The following is a 22,388-nucleotide window of genomic DNA, read 5'->3' as shown; positions in this document are numbered from 1 at the left end:
TGCTGCTTAGCACTAATAATTTTAATGAGTTAAAGCTTTCTTTGGAAAAGCAATGTAGTGTAACACTTGTAACTGGAAGAAATGCTTACCTTGACATAACTTAATGCTTTAACTTATGGGCTGTCAGTCCAAAAAAGTTACCTTCTAAATCTGAAAGGCAGATTAGTGTTCAACCTTCAGGTCACATTTATAACCCCATGAGCATCCTTAAGCCACATATTAGTTTTTATAGATTTTTGTCTTAATGTAGAGATTCTATCATAAGATGGGGAAAAGTCACATTAAAATGTCAACACAAGACAACCAGTTCTTGTTTGGACAAACTAAGTCTTATTGCTGCTGCCTGGCTGATGTGGTGGCTTCCACTGAATAGTTCTGGTATCAGTTGTCACTTAGGTATACAAGGTGAGTCTCCAGCCCTGAATCTCTGCAGTATAACAGTCAAAAATTTCAGTGCTTCCATTGTCACCCTGTGCATTTCTTTTGTCACTCACCAGCACAAAATAGTTTCAAATACAAGGATTGACTTTGCAAGTATAACAGAAAAATGTTCTTTTTTGGTTGCTTTTATAACTAAACATTTCTTTGTTTTAATTTTTCATCTGATTTTTTTTTTTCATGCTTTCTTCTCTGATTATTTATTCTTTTGCTCTTGACTTCATTTCATTTACATTTTTTAATTTCATTGACTTTGGTTTGTTTTTCTATTAGCCTTTCCCTCATGTATTCTCAGAAGCAGGACCAATTTTAAAATATTTTCACTTCCATGGCACTTGATCTAGCATTTTTCATGGACAGTCTATTTTAATGACTGCAGTTGCCTGAAGTCTTCCTGGTCTTGCTCTGCTGGTCACAGGCTGAATGGTACAGATCTTTTACTATTGCTATCTCAACTCTTTTTAGCATTGTAGACACTAGACATCTTTTTCACATACATCTGGGAGTGGATCATAACACTTGAATTTACTTGATGATCCTGTATCCCAGAGTCAATTTCTGCCTACTTGCCTTGGCAAAATCTCTCTTCATTACAGTATTTATTATAAAACAGTAAGATATTATAGCTTAGGTTCCCCCTGCGGCTGTTACAAGAGAAACTGAAACATCCACATGACATTTTCCCCAAGCTCTTATATCTCTGCTTTTCCTGAAAATATTTCCACAGATGCTATGCTTTTACACATGGACCAGCACAGATCAGCAAATACAGGTGGTAACTGCAGTTGTAACTGAGAAAACACATGGGGCTGTGAATTGTGCAGCTGATGGTCTGTCACAGAAAATGTCTGTTGGAAGCAGTAGAATCTGAGTATGTCTCTACCTTTTCACCAGCAATTCTGCATGAGTTGTCTTTTACGTAGGCGTGACCCAGTCTGTTCAATGTTTTATGCCAAGGGTGCTCAGCCAATGCTTGCCTGCTTTTTGCCCATGCTCTGTCTGTAGCCTTCTTCCCTGGCACCTGCCTGAGCACACTCTATTTGTCAGATAAATTGTTCTGATGGCTGCAACCTGTTCTTAACTGCTGCCTTTATAGGAGATCCACAATCTCTCAGCATTTTGGGTTTATGTGACACAGGTGAATTTGCTGGAGAGCTGTGGGCAGCCACAGGAGGTTGAATTTACTTACAGATATATATTGAAATATGCATGTATTCATGAAACTTCCAGGAAGTACAGAGAAGGTACTGTGCATGAACATAAGTGACAGGGGTGCCAGGGAGAGGGCTCAAAATACAGCTCTTTGCTGTCTCACTACAGTTGTTGTGGATTTTTTGTTTGTTTTTTGTTTTGTTGTGGTGTTGTGTGGTTTGTGGTGTTTGTTTTTTAGTTTTTTGGTGGGGGGAGGGGGGCAGTCAATGGCAGTCATGGATCTCAGGAAACTTTGTACTCTTGGAGTACATTGGCTTCTCACATGAGATATTGTATCTGAAATAATCTCAGTTGTCATTCTGTTTCAGATGTACTTTCATGTAGAAAATGGCAAGATTATCATGGCAAAGTCAGAGACTGAGGACAGGGCATACTTTCTGGGTACAAAAGTACTCAAAGTAACTTTGTGGTTGAGTAAAACAGGTGGAAAATCTAGCCATATGTTGTATGTACTTAAGTGATAACTGCCTGATAGTACGTACGAGGTTGAAAGGACTTTTTGGAGCTATTAATCTCCTAGTGAGAGAAAAAAGGTGGTTCTGCATGTACTTAAAAACATCAAAGCTAGGAACTTCTCTTTAAACAGAGAGAAGTTGCAAATGTACATTTGCTTGACATTTACTGAGACAGACAAGATTATATGATGGAGTTTCCTCCAATATTAAGCATATGGATCCCCTAGGTCTGTTTTCTATGGGGATACTTAGCTTCATGATTATTTGTTAAACAAAACCCCTAAAAAACAAAAATCAAAGCTAACACTGCCCCCCCCCCTCCCCCCAAAAAACCCCAACCAAACAAAAAATTCCCTTCATGTAGATATACATTTCATTTAACTGGTTTCAACAGTTGTTAAAGAATAGCTACTTTTCCATAATGAAATCTCCATCTATGTATCTATGACAACAGATGTTATGGATAACGTTTGACTTGCCTAGCTTGTTAACTGTGAATTGTATATGAAGGTAAAAATAAATCACCCCTCCCTTCCACTCCAATGAATTTTGTTAATTGCCATGATTCCTGCTCTTTCCAGCTGCCTTTGAGATTGTTACAACATTCTCTCAAGTTCTATGCTATTTACCTAGTCTGTTGTTCCAAATTGTATTTAGAAACTTCTGGAATACCATTTTTACCAGGCTTCTGCCACACTTTCTTGCCTAGAATAAGCATGCAGTGTTCAGGGTACCTAAAGCCAGGTTTTACTCTTCCTGCAAGAATATTCTTTCCTCTACATGTCATGCAAAATGGAAATACTTTTGTGTGTGTTTGTGTGTTCCTAGGTGAAAGTCACTAAGATCCCTTTAGGAGTTTACGTGGAATTTAAATTCCAGTCTGGAATTATGTAATTGTATTTAACCAGTGATTAGCTGCCTTTCCAGACCAGGGTACTTCTGAGTGTGGGTGGGTGCCTCATTAGTTCTGTTCAAGATGTGATTAAGTGTGCTCAAGGTGTGGTTACTATCTGCTCATGAAATCTTAACATCACAGAATTTGTAAGGAGATGTAGTTAGATCATAGTTAAACTTACAATGAGAGATTTTTCTCCTACAATAAGCTTTTAGCATTTTATTCTATTTCTCTAAGAACTTCAAAGATAGTGTTGCATTCAGTCACTTCTAAAGAGGTGTTCCACCAGAAAACACTTATTCATTGTTAGATATTTCTTCCCTGTTGCTTAGCTGACGTATTATTTTATTAGTTTTCTTATTTATATTAGCTTAGTTTTAATTAATACCTTAGCTTGCAACCACTACTTCTTGTTGTGTTTCTAGCTGAATTAGCTACTAGTAGAAATATTTTTTCTAGATATTGGAAGTATACCATGATAACCTCTAATAGTTTTTTCTTCAAAGAACTAATTAAGCTGTGCTGAAATCTTTCATTAGGAAACATTGTACCAGTGGAGCAGGAAGAAAAGGGTGAAGGGCTTCTCACATGACTCAGAAGAGCTTTGAATTAATGTAAGGGGGAGGGAGGGAAGGAAGAGAATGATATAAAAGGAAGGGATTTTGTAATTTACTTTGACTATTAAAGTACTCTTGCTGTAAACTACTTGCAGGTTTTTGTGTTTGAGTGAAGAAGCCATACCATGAGGGCATGAAAAGTACTCAAGTACAGAAGTGGAGCTTATCTAGGAGGGAGTCTGCCAGTTTAGAGTCATGTTTTCCAGTACTTCAGTTGTTCTTTTAGCATTTTTATGAAACCTTTCCAATTTTGCTGTTGGACATATCAAGATTAATTCCACATTTCTGGAGCCTGCTATATATCCCTTATGTTTTCCATGTGTTTTATGAAGTTGCCATTATACACAAGGATGTGATTTGTATATGGGCATGGTACATACTTTAACCATAAATTCTGCAGTATTTATTTCTACTACTTTTGGAGTAGAGCAAATACATTGATTAAGACTATACAGTTTTAAGCCACTTTAAACCACTAAGTCATACCATATATAGTGAGTAGCTATGTTCATCCATTGAACCTTGATTTAATATAAAGTGTCTAACTCATCCAGAGTATTTTAAATCCAAGAAATAAATTATCTTTCTCATGTGGGTTTTCTCATAAATTTCTTCAAATCTATGCATATCCATAGTTCTGGGTAGCACTCTCTCTTTGGACCACTTATTTATGATGTGCAAGAGACTGTTTTCAATTTTTTTACTCCACTTCTACTGAAGAGATATTTTTAATGTACTTTTACCTCTTTATCTGAGAACAGAAATCGAATGTTTCAGGCAGATTTCTTGTTATATGATTTGAGAGGCATCTGTAGACAATAAATAAATCCAGTTCGTTTCTGATTTCATTTCCTGCAAATTCTTGGGCTCCTGTTTAGGCAACCTGCCTCTGTACATCTAAGTGACTTTGGTTTATTTGGTTTTACCAAAAGTATTTTTCATTTTTATCTTACAGCCGTCTTCCTTGTGTGCCTGACTTGCAGTAATAGGTCCATTTTATCAGCAAAGTCTCTCACCAGATTAAGTATTGCTTTCATGAATGAAGGACTACAAAACACGCAGTCTAGCTGGTGACTGAATTTTTGTAGACCTATGTGTTAGGAAAATGGGGAGATAACCACATGTAGCTAATGGAAATCCAGCTTTAGTCTTCATAGAGAATTTAAAGGATTGGAGCTGGTGGCTTCAATGTCTGCTTGTGTTTTAAATGACAAATACCATATATTCTTCTTAGGACAGAGCACCGTTTTGATCTCCTTTGTTTTTTCTTGCACACAAGACGATGAGTTCTTAACTTGGATGGGGAGGTGCAAAAAATTTATTGTAGACTACTGGTGGGAGCTATTCCTAACTAGTCAGTGGTAGTAATTACCTGTTTATCTATACATTGTTGTAGGTGAGAGAATTCATTGAGGAAAGAATGAAAGTTTGCTGCATTATATCCATTGTATCCATATCTAAACAGTTGATCCTGGGATACAAGAATCAGCGGGCCAAAAGAGTCACCAAGTGAGAGGAAGCCTAGCCCTGTGTGTGTGGTGTGTGGTTTTTTTTTTTAATAGTTAGCTCAAGTTCCTGGAAAGGTGGAATCTCCAGTCTTAAGGACACTGTGCCTTCTTGCATGAATCTTTTGATTTAAAACAAAAAATAATTCTGAGGTCATGAAACGCAGGATTCTTCCCTTCCATCTGTCTGTCCTAACTTTTTGGGCTGTAAGTTCATGCTGTGTTTTGTATTTTCTTGGGTATAATGAAGGAGATTTTATTCTTTTGCTTTCTAGGCAATTTCTCTAACTTACTGTGGAGATGAGCACAGTTACTGTTACTTCTGGTTGTCTTTTAAAAGAGGGATAATTGCTTGCTTCCCCCCCGTTCCAGATTACTTGAGTGTCTTTTTTCAGCACAGGATTCTGGATTTCAGTTAAGAGACATACATCAGTTCTGACTGAGATACTTAGACTACAGAGTAAGAAAATTTGAGCCACAGATGTTGCCAGGCATTTTATACTGTGTATTCATCGTTAGGCTCAGCTGGATGTGCAGGCTTTGAAGCACCATTCTGAGTGGCTTGATGGTCTGGTTTTACAATAACTCTTGCTGATCTGAAGTTGATTCTTTGCCAGGAAAATGGTTCTCTGTTCCAGGTGACCCTTGCTATTTCACTTGAAAAATATCTTTGGAATATCTTTCTTTGGTAGGAGGCACAGATGTTTAACTGCCCAGAGGAGCTGCTATATGGTGTACATGATTTCCATTGCTAGTGCATGAACAAAGAAGTGTAAAAGTGCACATGTAGAGGAGGGGCAAGGCAGGAATACCTGTTTTGGAGTATCAGCAATCCTAGATTGATTTAGATCAGTTACTGACTCTTCCCAATCCACTGCATAGGATAATGGTGCATAAATATGGTTTTGAAATCCTAGACAGGATTTTTCTTCTGGTTGCACTTGGTTGTGTAAGTATGGGGTCAGGAGTCTGAGTGGAATTTTCCAAGTGATCAAAATCACTCAAAAATGTGTGCCCTAGTAAATTTTTTTTCTCCAAGTGTGAAATACTAGAAAAGTATAGCCTTGTTGTTGCAGTTCATCTTTTCCAGTGGAAGTCTGATATTCCAGAAGATGAGTTTGGTTTAAAATGTAGCACGAAGTCTTTCCCTACTAGTTCTATGCTATTATAATTGTTTGTAGCTGAAACCACTTTTGTAAAATCTGAAGCCTGTTAGTTGCAAAAGTCATTGAAGAAACAAATAGAGAATATCTGCTCTAGCTATTGGAAGAAATAGGAGAGAAGTAAAATGTGTGGAAGACAGCAATAGCAGTAAAGATTTTGCTCAAATCTGAAATAAGATATTTTAAATGCCTCCTATCTAGAAATAGGGTTTATGGTATGTTAGGAGAAAAGAATTAATTAGCATGTTAGTGTTCCAAATAGCACAGGGTCTAATTTACCGTGTTTTTGTTGCTGGGACCTAATAATTTATATAAAAATCAACATTAATCTTAGCATCAGTTCTTGCTGCTTTGTCCCTGAGTGACAGGCTCTTCTTGTCTGTCCCTGTTATTTTGCCCAGAAGGCTGCACCTACTTAGGACTTATGGACAAGCTGTGGCATATCTGTTTCCATGAGGCCCTTCCCAGGGAGGCACATAACGTTCTCAGGACACATGATCTGTTGTCCTCTAGAAACCACATGCCCTGGAAACACTGGATGTGAGAAGGCTGAACTGAACGTGCGAAGGATCCAGCATGAAGACTACTTGCAAAGAATTTAAGTGAAACTGAGGGGAAAAAGTGTTTCTGTGAGTTAGATTTAAACAGTCCTGAAAGGAAAATACTGTTTAGCTGGGTCTCTTTTCATTCTGTGACAAGGTTGATGTGGAGGATCCAACAACAGTGGGTTTACAATAACTGTAATTCTGGATGGTATGTATGCTACGTACCAGGCAACTTTACAGATAGTCTGACATATGCCTGAAGCCTAACAGACTTTTAAACATAGAAAACTGATAATTGCTGAAAAGAACCCAAATTCAAGGGGATATTATAATTCCAGTATAATACTCTGGACAGTAAGGTAGTCTACAGCAGATTTCAAAAGACTATTTGTAGGTTGCTTGGAAAAAAACCTATTCTCTCTTCTTTTCTCATGTATCTTGCTCTGCCACTCTCTATAACCTTGAGTTTCAAGGTTGACATGGACACTTAATCTCTTAAACCACATTATGTGGATTATCACTATTCTCTTACTGGTCAACATGCCTCACTAATAGGGCAAAACAGCTAATAGGATGCAGTGCACCTGCTCACTCGAGGTGCTTAATTGGCTAAAGTGAGGAAGCTGCCAAAGAGCCTGAAAATAATTTGATAAAATTCTTGTGTGGTTTTTCCTCTTTGTAGTCTCCTGAAATAAGGTACTTATGATATAGAAAGCTATGATTTTGGTTAGAAATGCAGAAGAAGAGATTCTGTTTTAGGATTTCATAATTGAATGGTTTATGGGATGGAGGCAGGTGGGGGGCAAAGTATCTTTTTTTTTTCTTTTTCTTTGTATATGTGCTATGTGCCAGTGCTTTTGTTAGTAATCAAGTTCCTTTGGTTCCCATCACATAGTTACCCATGTGTGTCTGCTATATAGGGGGGAGAGAAATCAAGGAGACAAACACATTGATGGAATGGTCCAACTTTGAATTCCTGGAACTAATTTCAATGTCTTTAAAAAGGATATCAGGTTAACACTGTTTCTAATCTATGGGCAAAATGCAGTTTTAGAAGAAAAAAATGGTATTAATTATGTAAAGGACAGAAGGTAAGAAATCGGTCTAGAGTTTGGACTCAAATCCTGAATTTCTTGATGGCTGCTGTTCTCCTATGCACAGTTCCCAGCTGATCCTGCTTAGTATCCTGCTTAGTTATACATAGATTCTCTTTACTTTTGTGATCTCCTTTGTTTCATTAATTCTGTGTAGTGATTACCTATGATATATTGTTAATACATAAGGTAGTCTGTTAGTTATTTTGGTGGGGTGCTTCTCCGAAAGCAAACTTCTTTGTCTTACCTTCAAGCTTCCATCTCCAGCTTCCACTGAAGTTTCCTGCCTCGTGTAAATTTACTTCCATTAATTTCAAAATACTATCATAAATAGTTTATTTCAATGATAATTATTTTTATACCAGTATTTTTAGTGGAAAATAAATCAATTACTACTTTTACTTTCAGATGGGCACCTTTAAGGCACATGATGGTGAATATTTTTTAGAACCTCTGATGAAGGCAGATGGAGGTGAATATGAAGATGAGCATAACAAACCACATCTTATATACAGGCATGAAGAACTTAAAAAGTATCAGAAATCCCATAAACCTTGTGAAATTTCAGGTATAGTCATATTTTAAATTTCAATGTGACTTTTTTTAAACATCTGACATTTGAAAAAGGCAAGATTTAAATTTCGTAAATAATATTTATCTCCAGATTGTTTCATTACAACCTACACACTTCTTTCACATAGCCTTGGCAGACATTGATTTTTTTTTTCCTACCAGTGTCTAGTTCAAAAGTAGGACAAAATGTGCATGGAAAAAAAAAATCATGATATTGCAAGAACTTCTTTGTGGTTTTACTTTTACACCTACATTGTCCCATATGTAAACATTTAAAGAGTAGATCCACAGGAGCTGTTGCGGGTTATATTCACAAAAGATAATGAACTTATTGCAAGTCTAACAGATAATACACGACATCTGTCTTCCTTAATAATTGAAGTATCTAATGTAATCCTTTAATGTAGATAATTCTCCTTATGAGTATTTCAATAATACATTAATACTACATACCCATTTAGTTTTATTTAAAATAAAATGAAGTAGTTTACAAGCATACTATTAAGATATGTGACAAGTGGATAGCTGTACTTTGATAGCTTCGCAGTATATAGGTTAATCATTAAGCAAAGTAACTTAAGAGTGAGAAGGTACATGGTGAAAGTGATTATGAAAGACAGAACAAGCTTTATTAATATCATTAAGCAGTGAGTAGAAAATACTGGACTTTAATACATTTTTTTTTTAGTGGGGCAGAAAACTTTTCAGTAGTTGTTTTTCATAGTTATGCATGCATCATCATAGTCAGAAAATAGTATGATGGGAGAAAGGCACCTGCTGCTACTATCAAAATACAAAAACTAGACAAAAGAGTGGGATTAGAAAGGATTTATTTGAAATTGTAGGTGTCCATAGACTCATTCTAGACAGTGATATACCATCTGCTTTTGGAATATAATGATGTGGAAGCTTTTGAAGATCTTGCCTGAGCAATGTTGTTCTTAGTCTTTATTATTATGTTAGTGCCATTAAAAAATATTTTTCATTCTATTGGAAACATGACTTTTCTTTTAAGCCTAGTGCCATAATAAATGCTTTTCTCTTGCTTTTGATAGAAGCATACAGGTGTCATTTATTTGGCTTCAAAGAAAGCACAAATGGGTGGAGGTTCACAATAGCAGAAAGCAGCTTATATATGGTTCAGCTTGGCATTTAGAAACATCCTGTCTAATTAAAATTCTATACCTCTCATGACACTGAAATCTGCATTTATGCATTTTGAATGGACTTGCACTTCAGGAATGTTTGAGGAAGGCTGAGTGCATAAATATAACTATCTGAAGAAAACGAAAATAATAATATTTCAACTTTATGGAATATCTGTCCAGATGTTTGAAAATATAAATTGCAAAAATAATGGTGTAGCTTGGGTGGCTAGTGTCTTTAACTTTGAAAAATTCTTAAAGCATATTTTATACTCAGAAACAATATATTGAGAATTCTGCTTTTCCACATATACTAAGGCTAGAAAGCAACCATTATGATCATCTTGCATTAAACAAATTCTAGTGAAAGTTATTTCTTTAGTTATTTTTTAGGAAGCTGATACTATCTGTTCATTGATTGTCATTGCAGAACAAGGAGTTAGTACTTTGAAAATCAAGCAAGTACTGTTATTTCTGATTTTTTTTTAATTATAAATAATAAGTACTGAACTAAAGTAGTGTTTTTTCAGGTTGTTGTGTGGAATTTTTTTCTATATTGTATGTAAGAATTCTATTAATATAAGCAACCTAGTGTGAGAAAAAGTTCAAAAGCATTAAGAATATGGTCATTTTCCCCCTTTTTGTTTATTGGAGCAACAACAAAAGATTTGAGTTTTTGGAGGAGTGAAGTTGCAGAAATGTTCATAGAGAAAAACCCCATCTTGTATATTTCTGTCCTTCTAAATAAGAGATTTGTCTCCTTTAATGCTAGTCTTGCCTGGTTATTCATGTCCTTGCTTCAAGAAGGAACAAGAGTATATCTATGACAGCAATACCTGTGAACTCTAAAGTGAACCTTGACAGAAGATAGGGAGAGGCAAAGCATTCAGTACAACTTCTTGGTTTGAAACTGGACCATGATAATTACTTCTAAAATTGTCTAACTAATCTCTTCCCTACTTTGCATTGGTTCCGTCTAAACTTACTTGCTGATGATAAATTAATTGGAAACCCTGGTACAAACCTTACTCAAGTCAGGCCGGGACATCTGCTGCATTTCCTCTATCCATAAATCCTGTTTCCTTAATACATGGAAGCTCATCAGAGTTTGTCATAATATGCTTTTGATAAATGTGAGAGCTATTACTCATCCACTTGTTGATTTCTGGTGTTCATCAACAAAATTAATATGATTTGTTAGGGTATTGAATCTGTCTTGTCTGGTTCATAAATTTAGGTCATCTTTAAACTCCTACTTTAAATACAGATGCTGTTTTCCATGTTGCCAGTACTCTGAAATCTCAGACACCTTCTGTGACCCAGTAAAGATAATGTGCATACGAGATTGCTTCAAACTCAGTCTGAACTCATCTAATATACATAGTTACTCACAAACAATTTCCTTTTCAAAGCCAGTCCACAAATTCCCCCCTCATTATTGTTAGTGCTAATAGTTTTTGCAATTGTTATAGCTACGTTTTGTGACTGACTTTTACTCAGCAAAATTTAAGGTGCTTGCTATTGTCTCTCTACTGTTGTTTTCTCTCTGTCTTGTGCCTTAAAGAGGACAGAGTATTGACCTGACAAAAGTAGCTTAAAGTTTATTGATGAGAGCTCTTCCATGGAACTATGGAATGCATAGGTTTAAATGCTCTCAAACTGAGGATGACAGTGTTGGGATCTCTGAATTGAGTCAATGCTGTAGTCACTAAGCCATTAGAATGAAAAGATTAGGATACATCCTTTGGTAGCTACTTTTTGAGAGGAAAAAAAAACTATTACAGTTTCCAGAAAGACAGGGGATATTTGTTTTGAGGGGGCTGAAGTGTCCAGTTTGGTGCTTAACTTCTGGAGACCAGTGAGAATTCAGATATGCTTCTCAGTGAAGTATTTTTGTGTGGGTTATTGCTAAGGTGAATCCCTGGTCAGTGCATGGATTTTAGATATCAGGCATCAAAAGCCTCTGGTGGCTGGACTATACAGCATAATTGGAAGTATTACAGTACTTAGTTTGGAGGTATTTGAGGAGGTTCTATATTTTCCTTTAGAACCTGATCCTACGTAATGAATATTAACAAAGCTGTCAAGGAAGTCACTGGAGGCTTTTGATGTGTACTTGCTTGTGAAGTAAACTTCATATAAATATAATGTTATATAAATGAAAAAAAAAAACCAATAAGGACTTGAATTCAGGACTGAAGCTTAGTCTTTGTTGCGGTTGGTTTTGATTGGTTCTGTTGATGTCAAAGGTTTGTGTTTAAAAAAAAAAAAATTGTTGCTTCCTTTGTCGCACTGCTTAAACTGCAGTGTTTATGTCCATCCAGCCTGCACGTTTGGATTATACTGCATTCTAGGAACTGTAGAATACTGCTATTTCTTAAGTAATTTTTAACAATGAATCCAAATATGATAAAACTATATGATAATGTGCAACACATCTAACTGTTGTTCCTAATACAGTCTTTGTTTAATTTTTTTTATTCTTTCACTAGTTCTCTTGGAGATAAGATCATAAATAAAAGTTTGCTTTGTCCATTTTGGGCAGCCTTTTGCCCATTTCTCTTTAAATTTAGAAAATGCATTCAACAGTAAACCTTCTTTTACTTTACAGAAAAAGAAATGAAGAAGAGCACTTTACTGCATCCAACCTTGAGCAGTTTAAATAAAGAGAGCAATGTTTTACAGAAGTCTCTCAGTCTAAAGTATGCTTTAAATAACTTATCTATAGAAGATGGTGGCAATCCACATTCCAGGAAAAAACGCTTTCTTTCCTATCCAAGATATGTAGAAGTGATGGTTACAGCTGACACCAAAATGGTTCGTCACCATGGGCAGAACTTACAGCACTACGTACTAACACTGATGTCAATAGTAAGTAAACTTGAGTTAAGTATGAGCAATTTCAGTTATTTCTCTTCTGTTGCTTTCTCTTCTGCAGCTTCCCTGTCTTCTGGTTTGATTGAATTCTGTATTAAAATATATTCCATAAACATTTAAAAAAAACTGCAGGTCTAAAACTTCAGACTATGGATCTTCTCAATGTAATGCATTAAGGTGTGTAGATAAAATGCTGTGACTTACTTCCAGATTTGCTGTTACATTAGAAGAATTCTTAAGCTGCAGTAAGTTAAACACATGGATTAATTACAGCAGACAGAGGTTAAAAGGCATTGTGAAAAAGTGTTTGGTTATAGTAATCCTAGTTTTCCAAATAATTTCAAATTAATTTAAGTCAGACTTTGAGTTGGTGTCATTCAGTTGAGCTCTTTCTGTGGTGAGTTCTGTCTTGAACCACAAGTCACTTCTTGTATGGAGTCAGGAGCTAGTACAATAAGCTCTGTAAAATCAAAAGGTTTACCAGGACATCTGTTGAATAATTTTTTAGGAAAAGGCATGCTAAGGTATTCTGCATAGTAATTATTTTTAGATTTCTGTGCTTCCATCTACTCAAGAAGCTTAATTTATACAAAACTGCATCTAACTTTGGGCTTGCAAATTAAGACACCTACATAGTATATCTGTGAAGATACCTGCTTTGAATAATAGAGCGCTATTCACCTGACCAGTTATAGACATCTACTTTTGATGATTATCTAGTGTCACTTCAGATGCTATAGGTTATGTGTAGTTAGGCAACTGAACTGAGTTCTGTGCACTCTAATGTTTAGGTTTCCAGCTGATGGCAGTAGAGGTGCTGTCACCTTTACACAGTTGTAGGCACCTGAATTTAGAAGATGGAATTTTCTTTAATTGGTTTATATGAAAAAGAATGAAATTTTAACAAGATTAGCATAGTTTAATTTGATAAAGTCTTCTGAATTTTCCTGCTGGCAGTGAAGGTCTGAAAGTTCACGTATTACAAAAAAAATATTGAAAGGTGGATTTTTTCTTTAACTTAAAGAATTCCAAACGGAGTCTGTACTATTAGACAGAAATGATGCCATTTTTTATAAACTGGCTTTTTTAAATACAGAGCTGTACTAAGAACCAAAATAAGGTGGTCAAAACATTATTTTAAAACGGAAGCTGTTTTCAAAAAACTGTACAATAAGATGAAATGGAAGATTTATTGTATAATTTTCATGAGGCACTGTTGTGGTTACAGCTAATGTGACTTCTGATCTTTTTGAAGAACAAACATTTCTGCATCTGTAGATTTTGTGCATTTGACCACTATACCTTACAGTGCAATGTTTCTTGTCTTTTTACTTTATTGGACTTCTACTAGGCAAATAGGATACACATTGTATAGTTGCTGCTAAAGAGTCTGTATGAACTGCATTTAACAGATACATGTATGAGTGAAAGAATACCGGTTCTTTGCTAAAAACTTGTGATTTCATTATTGCTCTTACCTATCTACACTGTAAAACTAGGGCTTAAGGCAGTTATGGCTGGTTTTGAGGTAATGGCATACAATAAACCACTACATCTTCAATGTGAATTTAACATCTGTATCTACTGTGGTATTCAGTAAGACGTATAGCTGGCATCATCTGGCAGCTCTTATTCCACATGTACATCTGCTGCTTCTGAAGGTAATCTTGAAACAAAAGTTTAACACTTTGTTTCTAAAAAAGTTTAGCTTGTATAAATGCAGATTAAAAAAAAAATCACATCTTAATTCTTGAACATTTTAGTCACAGTCCAGTTAATTTCTTCCCCATCCCTCAAGAATATATATCCCCGCTTATATCCCTCCTCCTTGAAGCATTTCAGCAATGTCATAGAATCACAGAATAATTACAGTTGTAAGGGACCATTGGAAGTAATCTGGACAACTCTCTACTCACATACATATTGCTTTGTCAAACAAATAAAATAATGCATATGAATGTATAGCCTTCATTCTCTTCCTTCTCCTTCCCCATAATTATTTTTCAGTAAACTAGTAATAAATGTGAAGAAGAAAACAAATCACTACCACTCTTTGGTATGTAGTCTGTATTAACCAGTATGCAGGTGGGTCACTTTTTGACCCATAGCCTAGTAGTGTTTGAAATAGAATAACTATTAGTCTTACTTCATTACTCATAACGGGAAGAAATGAAACTATTAAATTTTATCTTTTCTGCTATTATAGAGGTAGCTTTGATTATTAAATTTAACTGGCACTTGTGTCTGGTCAAGCAATTTCTCCTGTTACAGGAAATTCTCAAGTTGCTGGCATTTTAGATGAAGCAAGCATTATAGTCTACTCTTACAATAATTCTGAAACTTTTAAGGATATTCAGTTTTGGCTTGTATTTTAAAGAAACCTAGGAAGTCTAAGTATATAAATCCCATTAAATTTTAATGAAAATTAGACATCTAGCTGTGAGAATAACCTTTGAAATCCTGGCCTATTTTTATTTTCTTCCTTTTTTTTTTTAGCATTAACAAAGCCATCAAAGTAAACTTGCTGTTTTAGGGTACTGTTTTATGAGTGGAAAAAAAAAGAACTGAAATATACTGCTAAATATTTTTAGGGTTTTAAGTGTCTTGTCACTCATCCAATTCATCCTGAAAAGGCTTAACTCTCAGCATGTAAGTAATCCTATTGAACTGGAATGCATTTTCTCGTTTCTTTAAAATTGCATAAATCTTGGCAAGATGAGTATTCAGAGTATTTACACCATGTCTTGGAAATACTTGTTCATTTTGATTAAAATATGTATTTAAAAGTACAAGGAATACCTTTGCCATAGGACTTTATTGTATTTTAATATAAAAGTTTTGATAGAGTGGCATTAATGTGAAATGATAAATGAAATAATAAAGAAGTCTGTGATTGCTTGGCTTGCAATGTTCTTTCTTGGTCCTCCAAGCATTGCATCAGCAGAGCAGGCAGTAGGTACTGCCTTAATAGATCCAGTAGCTGGAGGACTCTGTCTTGGGCACATTATGTTGTGACAATTCAAAGTCCCTAACATGAAGCCTTGATCTTAGCAACTGAAATAATTCATTAAGACACTGGAGTTTGCTATAAAAGCACTGAAACCTCACCAAATCTGGTTCCACGATACATTTTGAGGTACTGCGCTCGTTTTCTGAAGCGGGTACCTGATTACTGACATCTTTTCAAAAAATGTACTGCTTATATAGTTTGGTGGTACTTCTTGGTCTGTCCTTAGTTTGGTTGCAGTAAGAACTTTGTAATCTAGCCTTTTTGAAAAGAAAACATGACATGTAAAACCACCTGTGGTAGGACTATGTTGTCCAGCTCAGCTCATGAACTTGGCTGTGAGTCATGTGAGTGCTGGAGTTGGAGTGCAGGAGGGGAGTAGCTGTGCATTCAAGAAGAGGATTGAGACAGCATCAATTTACATCACTCAGCTTGCAGTGAGACTGTAGAATCATAAAATGGCATTTTATAATGTTAAAATAGTACCATTATAAAATGGTATTAAAAGCTGATATTTTTAATATTCATCAAAGCGAGTTCCTAACTTGGACTGCACATAAATGGCTTTGAGTCTCTATTGTTTTGTTCTTTGTGTAGTCTTTCAGATATGTGCAAATCAAGCTGCCATCAAAGTACCTTGAAATAGTTACTTTCCTTTTAGGAATGTTTTGTGGCTACCATAATTTAACAATATAAAATGTAAGGCAGTGATTAAAAGGTCTTAACAGCAAAAAAGTTGTCTACGCTTTTTTCCAGTTGGACAGCTAATCATCAGCACTTATCTTTCCACATAGAATATATTATTATACAATCCCACATACCAGTGTGCTGCCTCCATCATTAAAAAGCAGCCAAATGATTTTGTCCTAATGTACATGGGATAAATTTTCATACATGGGATAAGTTTTCATACTTTCTTTGCAGTTCATAATAACAACTGTTAACAATTCATCATTCTGTAACACTCTGGGAGAACATAGATGCATACTAGCATTTAAGACTATTTGACATTAGTGATTCTGCTATATAGTCATCATTTAAAAACAGGCAGACTTAAATAATTTCTAGGTTAATTTCATTTGTATGATTAGCATCTGAAAGGCAATAAATATTTTTAAATTCAAAATTTAGTGATGAATATATTGCTCCTTGCATCTGCTACTTAGACTACTAAGCTTGTATTTTACCCCTTATTTCACTCAGATCATTGTATTACTTCTGAAGCTGCAGCAATGCTCAGTGCTAGAGACCCAGCATAAAGGCATTTGTTTCTTGCTTAAGTACTATATTTTGTATTTCTTCTTTATTATATATAAAACCACATGATCTTGTGCACTTTGACATGGTTATTTGATTATACACTGAATATACATAGCTGGAAACAATTATTTTCAAAGTATCATTCATACAAAATTCTCTGAACTAGACTTGTTGCTTATCTTGATATAAGGATATCTATATGGATATAAAAAAAAAAACCAACAACCCTACTATGTTTTTAAATTGTGACTGTCCTTGTATTCTAGGTCCAGGTTGCTTGTACATCAGTGCTTCATACCTTACTACATCTTGAAGTCCACAAGCTAATACAGAGATACTAGAGCTGGCAGTGTGCTCAGGTGGCCAAGAAGGCCAACAGCATCCTGGCTCGTATCAGGAATAGTGTGGCCAGCAGAACCAGGGCAGTGATTGTCCTCCCGTACTCAGTGCTGGTGAGGCCAGGCCTCAAACACTGTGTTCAGTTTTGGGCCCCTCAATACAAGAAAGACATTGAGGTGCTGGAGCACATCCAAAAAAGGGCAACAAAGAAGGTGAAGGGTCTAGAGAAAAAGTCTTATGAAGAGCAGCTGAGGGAACTGGGGTTTAGCCTGGAGAAAAGGAGAGAGGAAAAGGTGTCTCAGGGTGAGACCGTATTGCTCCCTACAGCTACCTGAAAGGAGGTTGTAGTGAGGTGGGGTGTTGGTCTCTTCTCACAAGTAACAAGTGATAGGACAAGACAAAATGGCCTCAAGTTGTGCCAGAGGAGGTTTAGATTGGATATTAGGAAAAATTTCTTCACAGAAGGGGTTGTCAGGCATTGCAACAGGCTGTCCAGGGAAGTGGTTGAGTCACTATCTCTGGAGGTGTTTAAAAGATGTGTAGATGTGACACTTTGGGACATGGCTTAGTGGTGGACTTGGCAGTGTTAGGTTGATGGTTGGACTCTGTGATTTCTAAGGGTCTTTTCCAACCTAAATGATTCTGTAATTCTATGAAATTTTGCAGTATGTAGACAGGCACATACTTGCCCATCTTTACACTTCACTGCTGCTAGTGCTATTTACTACTATTGTTACTTAGGTGGTGGTGCTTGTCGTTGTTAATTAGATATTTAATGATTAGGCTAGTACTTGACCCTATGATTTTATCCGTAGTAGCAGAGGGTTCAAGGTCTGTCCCTACAGTGAAGTCTTGGCACTGTTTAATTATGACGAAGGCCTTGCTCTCAGCTACTTGGGTCTTGTCTCATGTATAAGAAGGAAACATTTTGCCAAGCAATGCTCATATCTTTCTTGAGTAGCTTCTAATGTCTGGAGAAGCCTGCCTATGGCTGTGCCTTGTGAAATGATCTTTTCAGGTAGTTTCTTTCAGATACTAAAAGGAAGGATGATTTGACATCTGAGCTGTACATGATGGCATTTGATGATCCAATTATAGCCTTGGTGCATATTTTCATCAAAAGGATGTAGATGATGATGACTAAGTCACCATTTACTGAGCTATTGCAATATTAAAGAAATATCATTGCAATCATCTCAGTCCCAGGTTATAGATAAGAAAAAGCCCAGGCATTCCTGGCAGGATGGCTCAGCCTTTAAATGGAATGTATTCTTTCTTTTTGCATCTTTTAGAGCACAATAGCGGGTCATTTGAAACCTCTACTTTGTTAACTTAAGGGATGGTAGGCAGATTGAAGAGAACTTGAATGAGGGGACAGATGACGACCTAAAACTCATAAGAAAAAAAAAAGGTAACTCTGAGGTGTGTAGGTGTACTTGGGCAAGCTTGCATGAGAAGTCTCTGCTGGCATTATGTTCCACTGGTGAAAGCACAGTTTGTGCAGAAATATGATGGAGCAGAACAGGAGTAACCGGAAGAAATAACACAGCTCTTTCTCATTCTCTCAGTGACATAACTGCTGCGATGACTTCTTTATCTCATGACTTCAGACAATTCTGGAGTCTTAGTTAATACATGCCAGAATCAGGATATGACAATGGAAGAGGTGAAGGAGAAATCTCCCAGATCCTGGATATCTTACATCCTTTCAACAGTACAGTAATAAATAAGAGATTATTGGAGCCTGCAAAAGATATTTGAGCTAAGAAGTGATATCATGTTTCTTTCAAGGGATATGAATGTTTGTATTGTCTTGGTATCATGGTTGTATGTAACAGACAAGAGGAAAAGAAAAGAGGTCTTGTATTAAAATATTTAGGAAAAAAAGAGCTGAAGAAGTCCAACTCAATTTGAATATATTGTTTACTTATCTTCCAGCCTCTAGATACACTTGCTTGTTTACTAGCCCCTTTTCTAAATAGGGCATTTTACCACAATTCACAGTCCCGGTTTAATAGACAGTGACAACAGGGTTATCAAGAGAAACTAAACTTTGTTCTAACCAAGTTGTTTCCAGTCACCTGGCAGCCACAGCTGTGGTGATGACAAGATCTGACTTAATCTTTGAGAATTTCTTGAAAATGAAAGCTATGATCCTTTCACTGAAGGGTAACTAGCTTCATTTCTATATATATTTTTTTTTCTCCTTTCTTCATTGTGTGGTCTGAACTGTTCTGCTGTGTGGATGCTGGTTTCAAGAGTCTGAGAAATCTCTTGAAACTAATTTCCCTTTGTCTTGGCTATTCCCTCCTACTTTTGTGAAGCCTGGATTTAGATCACTGTAAAGCAAGTAGATCTGGAAATTGTAAAGAAATGGTGTATTCTATCAAATTCCTACCCCATTTCATCATCCTTTTTCATGAATGCTTCTGATAGGAGACCATTAAAAGAGGTATCCTTAGAATACAGGAGGAAGAAGTACTTACCCCTTTTTTCACTAAAAATAAGAAGCTCATATTCCAGATCTTTTATACTTCCCTGCATTGATCTATCATTTCAAGTCTCAGTTGATGATTTTAGCCTGTACAATTCCCTAGGTAAATCTTCAAGTATGGTGTGTGGTTTTCAACTCTCAGGATTTATCTTTTCACATGTGTTCAGCCAGACTGCAGAATACACCTCATTTCACTGGTCAGGGCATCTCATTATTAGCACAGAGTCTTGCTCTTTGATCTTTTGAAAGCAACAGAAATAACTGAATGTTTGGAAGTCATGAAAGTGCCCATGAGTCAAAGGATCCATACTTTGACTCAAATGTAGGGTTAATGAGAGCAGTGTTACTTTTACATTTAGCTGGAGCTTACCTGTCTCCAGTATGAGAGAAAGTATGCTTCAGATTCTGGCAAGAACTGCTGGCCTTGGGCATCTAAGAGACATGATTTCAGGTCTCAGCTGTTCTCCAGCGATAGCCAGTAGATAATTCAGATGGTGCATAGATATGGTGCTGAAAGACCTGTAGCAGGTTCTTTTCAGGTGTGTGATGAGATATTCTTCTCCCTTTTTATACTTACTCAGTCTAATGCATCTCTTCTGAGGTATGAGTAACTTGTATCAGGCTTTGAAAAAATACCTTTACTCAAATATTTTAAATGTTCATTGTGTTGACAGGCAGGAAGGAAGACATCTGACTCTGGGTTTTGTGATGCTTTTTTTGCCTCCTATATGTTTTCAGATTTTGTTAGCAGATAACCTCAGTAGACAACACTTGCACTACAGTAACAGATTTTTATTCCAAGGGACTGTTAATGTACATGAGGGAACATCTATCAGCTACAGTAGTACCCATAAACAAGAAAAAGAAAAGCCAAGTTTTAATCCCAAGAAGGCTTCAGCTTGGACTCCTTGCCCAGATCATTCTAATTGCCCAGGATCAGAAATGAATCTTCTTGTCACATACTATGGTACAGGAGGCCTTTAAGAAATTGAGGGTAATATTGTACTGAAGGTTGATACTTGGAGTTTAGGCACTGGTGGTATTATTTGGTGTTAGCTGAACACAGTTAACCCCCCCATCCAGTTCTCAATCCCTTTGCCTATTCTACCCTTGTAGAACCAGACAAATCCTGTATGGTTTTTGTCCACTGTGTCAAGTGTCACCATCTCTGACCTACGTGCACTTTATTTAACAACCAGTGAAATGCAGCTTTCTGTTCCAAAACAAGACATTAGCTAGACTACTTTGTAAGCCAAAGATCCTCACAGATATAATTTTGGATTCCTCTCTGACATGATTTTGAAATGCTGTATGAATCTGTCTTTTCTTTCTTCTTTGCTAAAGAGAAATAAAACTTGAAATAATTGGGTTGGAATTAGTCTCCCCTAGCCTCCTACATCTGAAAATTAGACATCTTGTCTCCCTCCACAGTAAAGGGATGAAGAAATGAAATAGCTTCTTAATATCTTAAATGAAAATACATATATCTAAATATGTATCTTCAGATAGACATGTCTACACAACAGTTCCATCTTTTCTTCTCCATTGACTGCTGAAGGATTTTAGACAGCTCGCTTACTGTTAGTTATATGAGCTGAGATGAATGTGATAATTGTGTCATGTTACTCTAAGAAGACAGTTCCTTCGGGAGCGAACCTTCATTGTTGGATGTTTCATGGGGAAGATAAATATCCACAAATATCCTCTCTAGGTTTATCAAAGTGGATCTCAAACTATAAGAACACATGAGCTTGATAATTTGCGGTGGTCTAAAAATAGTTTTGATAGTAGTAAAATGATAGTTTATTCCATTCAAATTTGGGTAACCTCTTCTACCTATATAGCACTTTAGCCTTTACAGGCACCTGATCTTTGATAAAGGTATTCTGAAAGTGTCTATGCCTAATAGAACTCTTCAGTGAGTGCTTGAGAGATGCTTGTTATTGCCACCTTGGAATAATTGGACGCTTGCTGGTTAGTAACAAAGAAGGGATTCCATATGGAAGCAAGCAGATAATAGCTGTGTTGCTCTGAAATGTGTTCTCCACATGGATTTTAAAACTCAGGCTCCTTGTCTGCCCTTATCAAATCCTCTATTTCCAGCTTCTGTATCATCAAAAGAATGAAGGACAATGCTGTGCATTGTGCTCTCTCCAGCTGAGAGAAAGGCAGGGTATGAGTCAGTGGGAGCCAGTGCTCTGTCAGTTCCAGCTTTTAGTAGAATTACTTGGCCTCAGGTACACAGGGTTCACACACAGCAAGGCTCCACTTTCCACAAGCAACTTCAGCCAGTTCATGTGTAGGCTACTTTTGAAAGAAGTCTGTTCTTCTGCAGCTTTTCCCCTGTCAACACTTGTGTCAGAGAGGTTGCACCAGGAATGAGATCACATTGATCAAGATAACATGATTTTAAAAAAAGAAAAAAAAAATACATTATTTTGCAGCTGAATCAGTTCCTTATCTATTACTTTTGTAGCCTTGCACCCTGAGCACAAGCCAGGAGGAACGAAAGCCAGTACTGTGTTTGGTGGAAACTCTTGTGTATTATAGATAAGGTTGTCATTCAACACTTGCTTTAAGCCAAATGTAGAATCCATATGGATAGGACGTCTAAAGCCAATATTGAGAAGGAATAAACTTTTTTACTGCTTTTATGAAGAATAAAATTTCAAAATGGTTCGCTTTGGTATATGGAATTGATTCATGATTTTTATGATCTGGCTGCAAGACTATATTAATATATAAAAATGCCTGTTGGGTATGTAAATA

At 36.3% G+C, this 22,388-nt stretch overlaps 1 protein-coding gene across 5 annotated transcripts in view; it reads left to right on the top strand.

Annotated features, from left to right (window-relative positions):
* Window positions 1-22,388, top strand: part of ADAMTS20 (ADAM metallopeptidase with thrombospondin type 1 motif 20) — a 101,529-nt gene that overhangs the window by 5,376 nt on the left and 73,765 nt on the right. For 4 of the 5 annotated variants that reach the window (XM_065627921.1, XM_065627923.1, XM_065627914.1 and 1 more), the window contains exons 3-4: window positions 8,333-8,492; window positions 12,254-12,513. In XM_065627921.1, coding sequence (XP_065483993.1) covers window positions 8,333-8,492; window positions 12,254-12,513 — 420 coding nt within the window. Of the gene's footprint in view, window positions 1-8,332; window positions 8,493-12,253; window positions 12,514-22,388 lie in introns of those variants that run through there. The other variant, XM_065627934.1, reaches the window with a different exon arrangement.

Source organism: Caloenas nicobarica, chromosome 1 (assembly GCF_036013445.1).
Source record: "Caloenas nicobarica isolate bCalNic1 chromosome 1, bCalNic1.hap1, whole genome shotgun sequence".
Lineage (NCBI taxonomy): Eukaryota > Metazoa > Chordata > Aves > Columbiformes > Columbidae > Caloenas > Caloenas nicobarica.
Note: the sequence above shows the minus strand (reverse complement) of the source record. Positions and strands in the feature narration are given on the sequence as shown.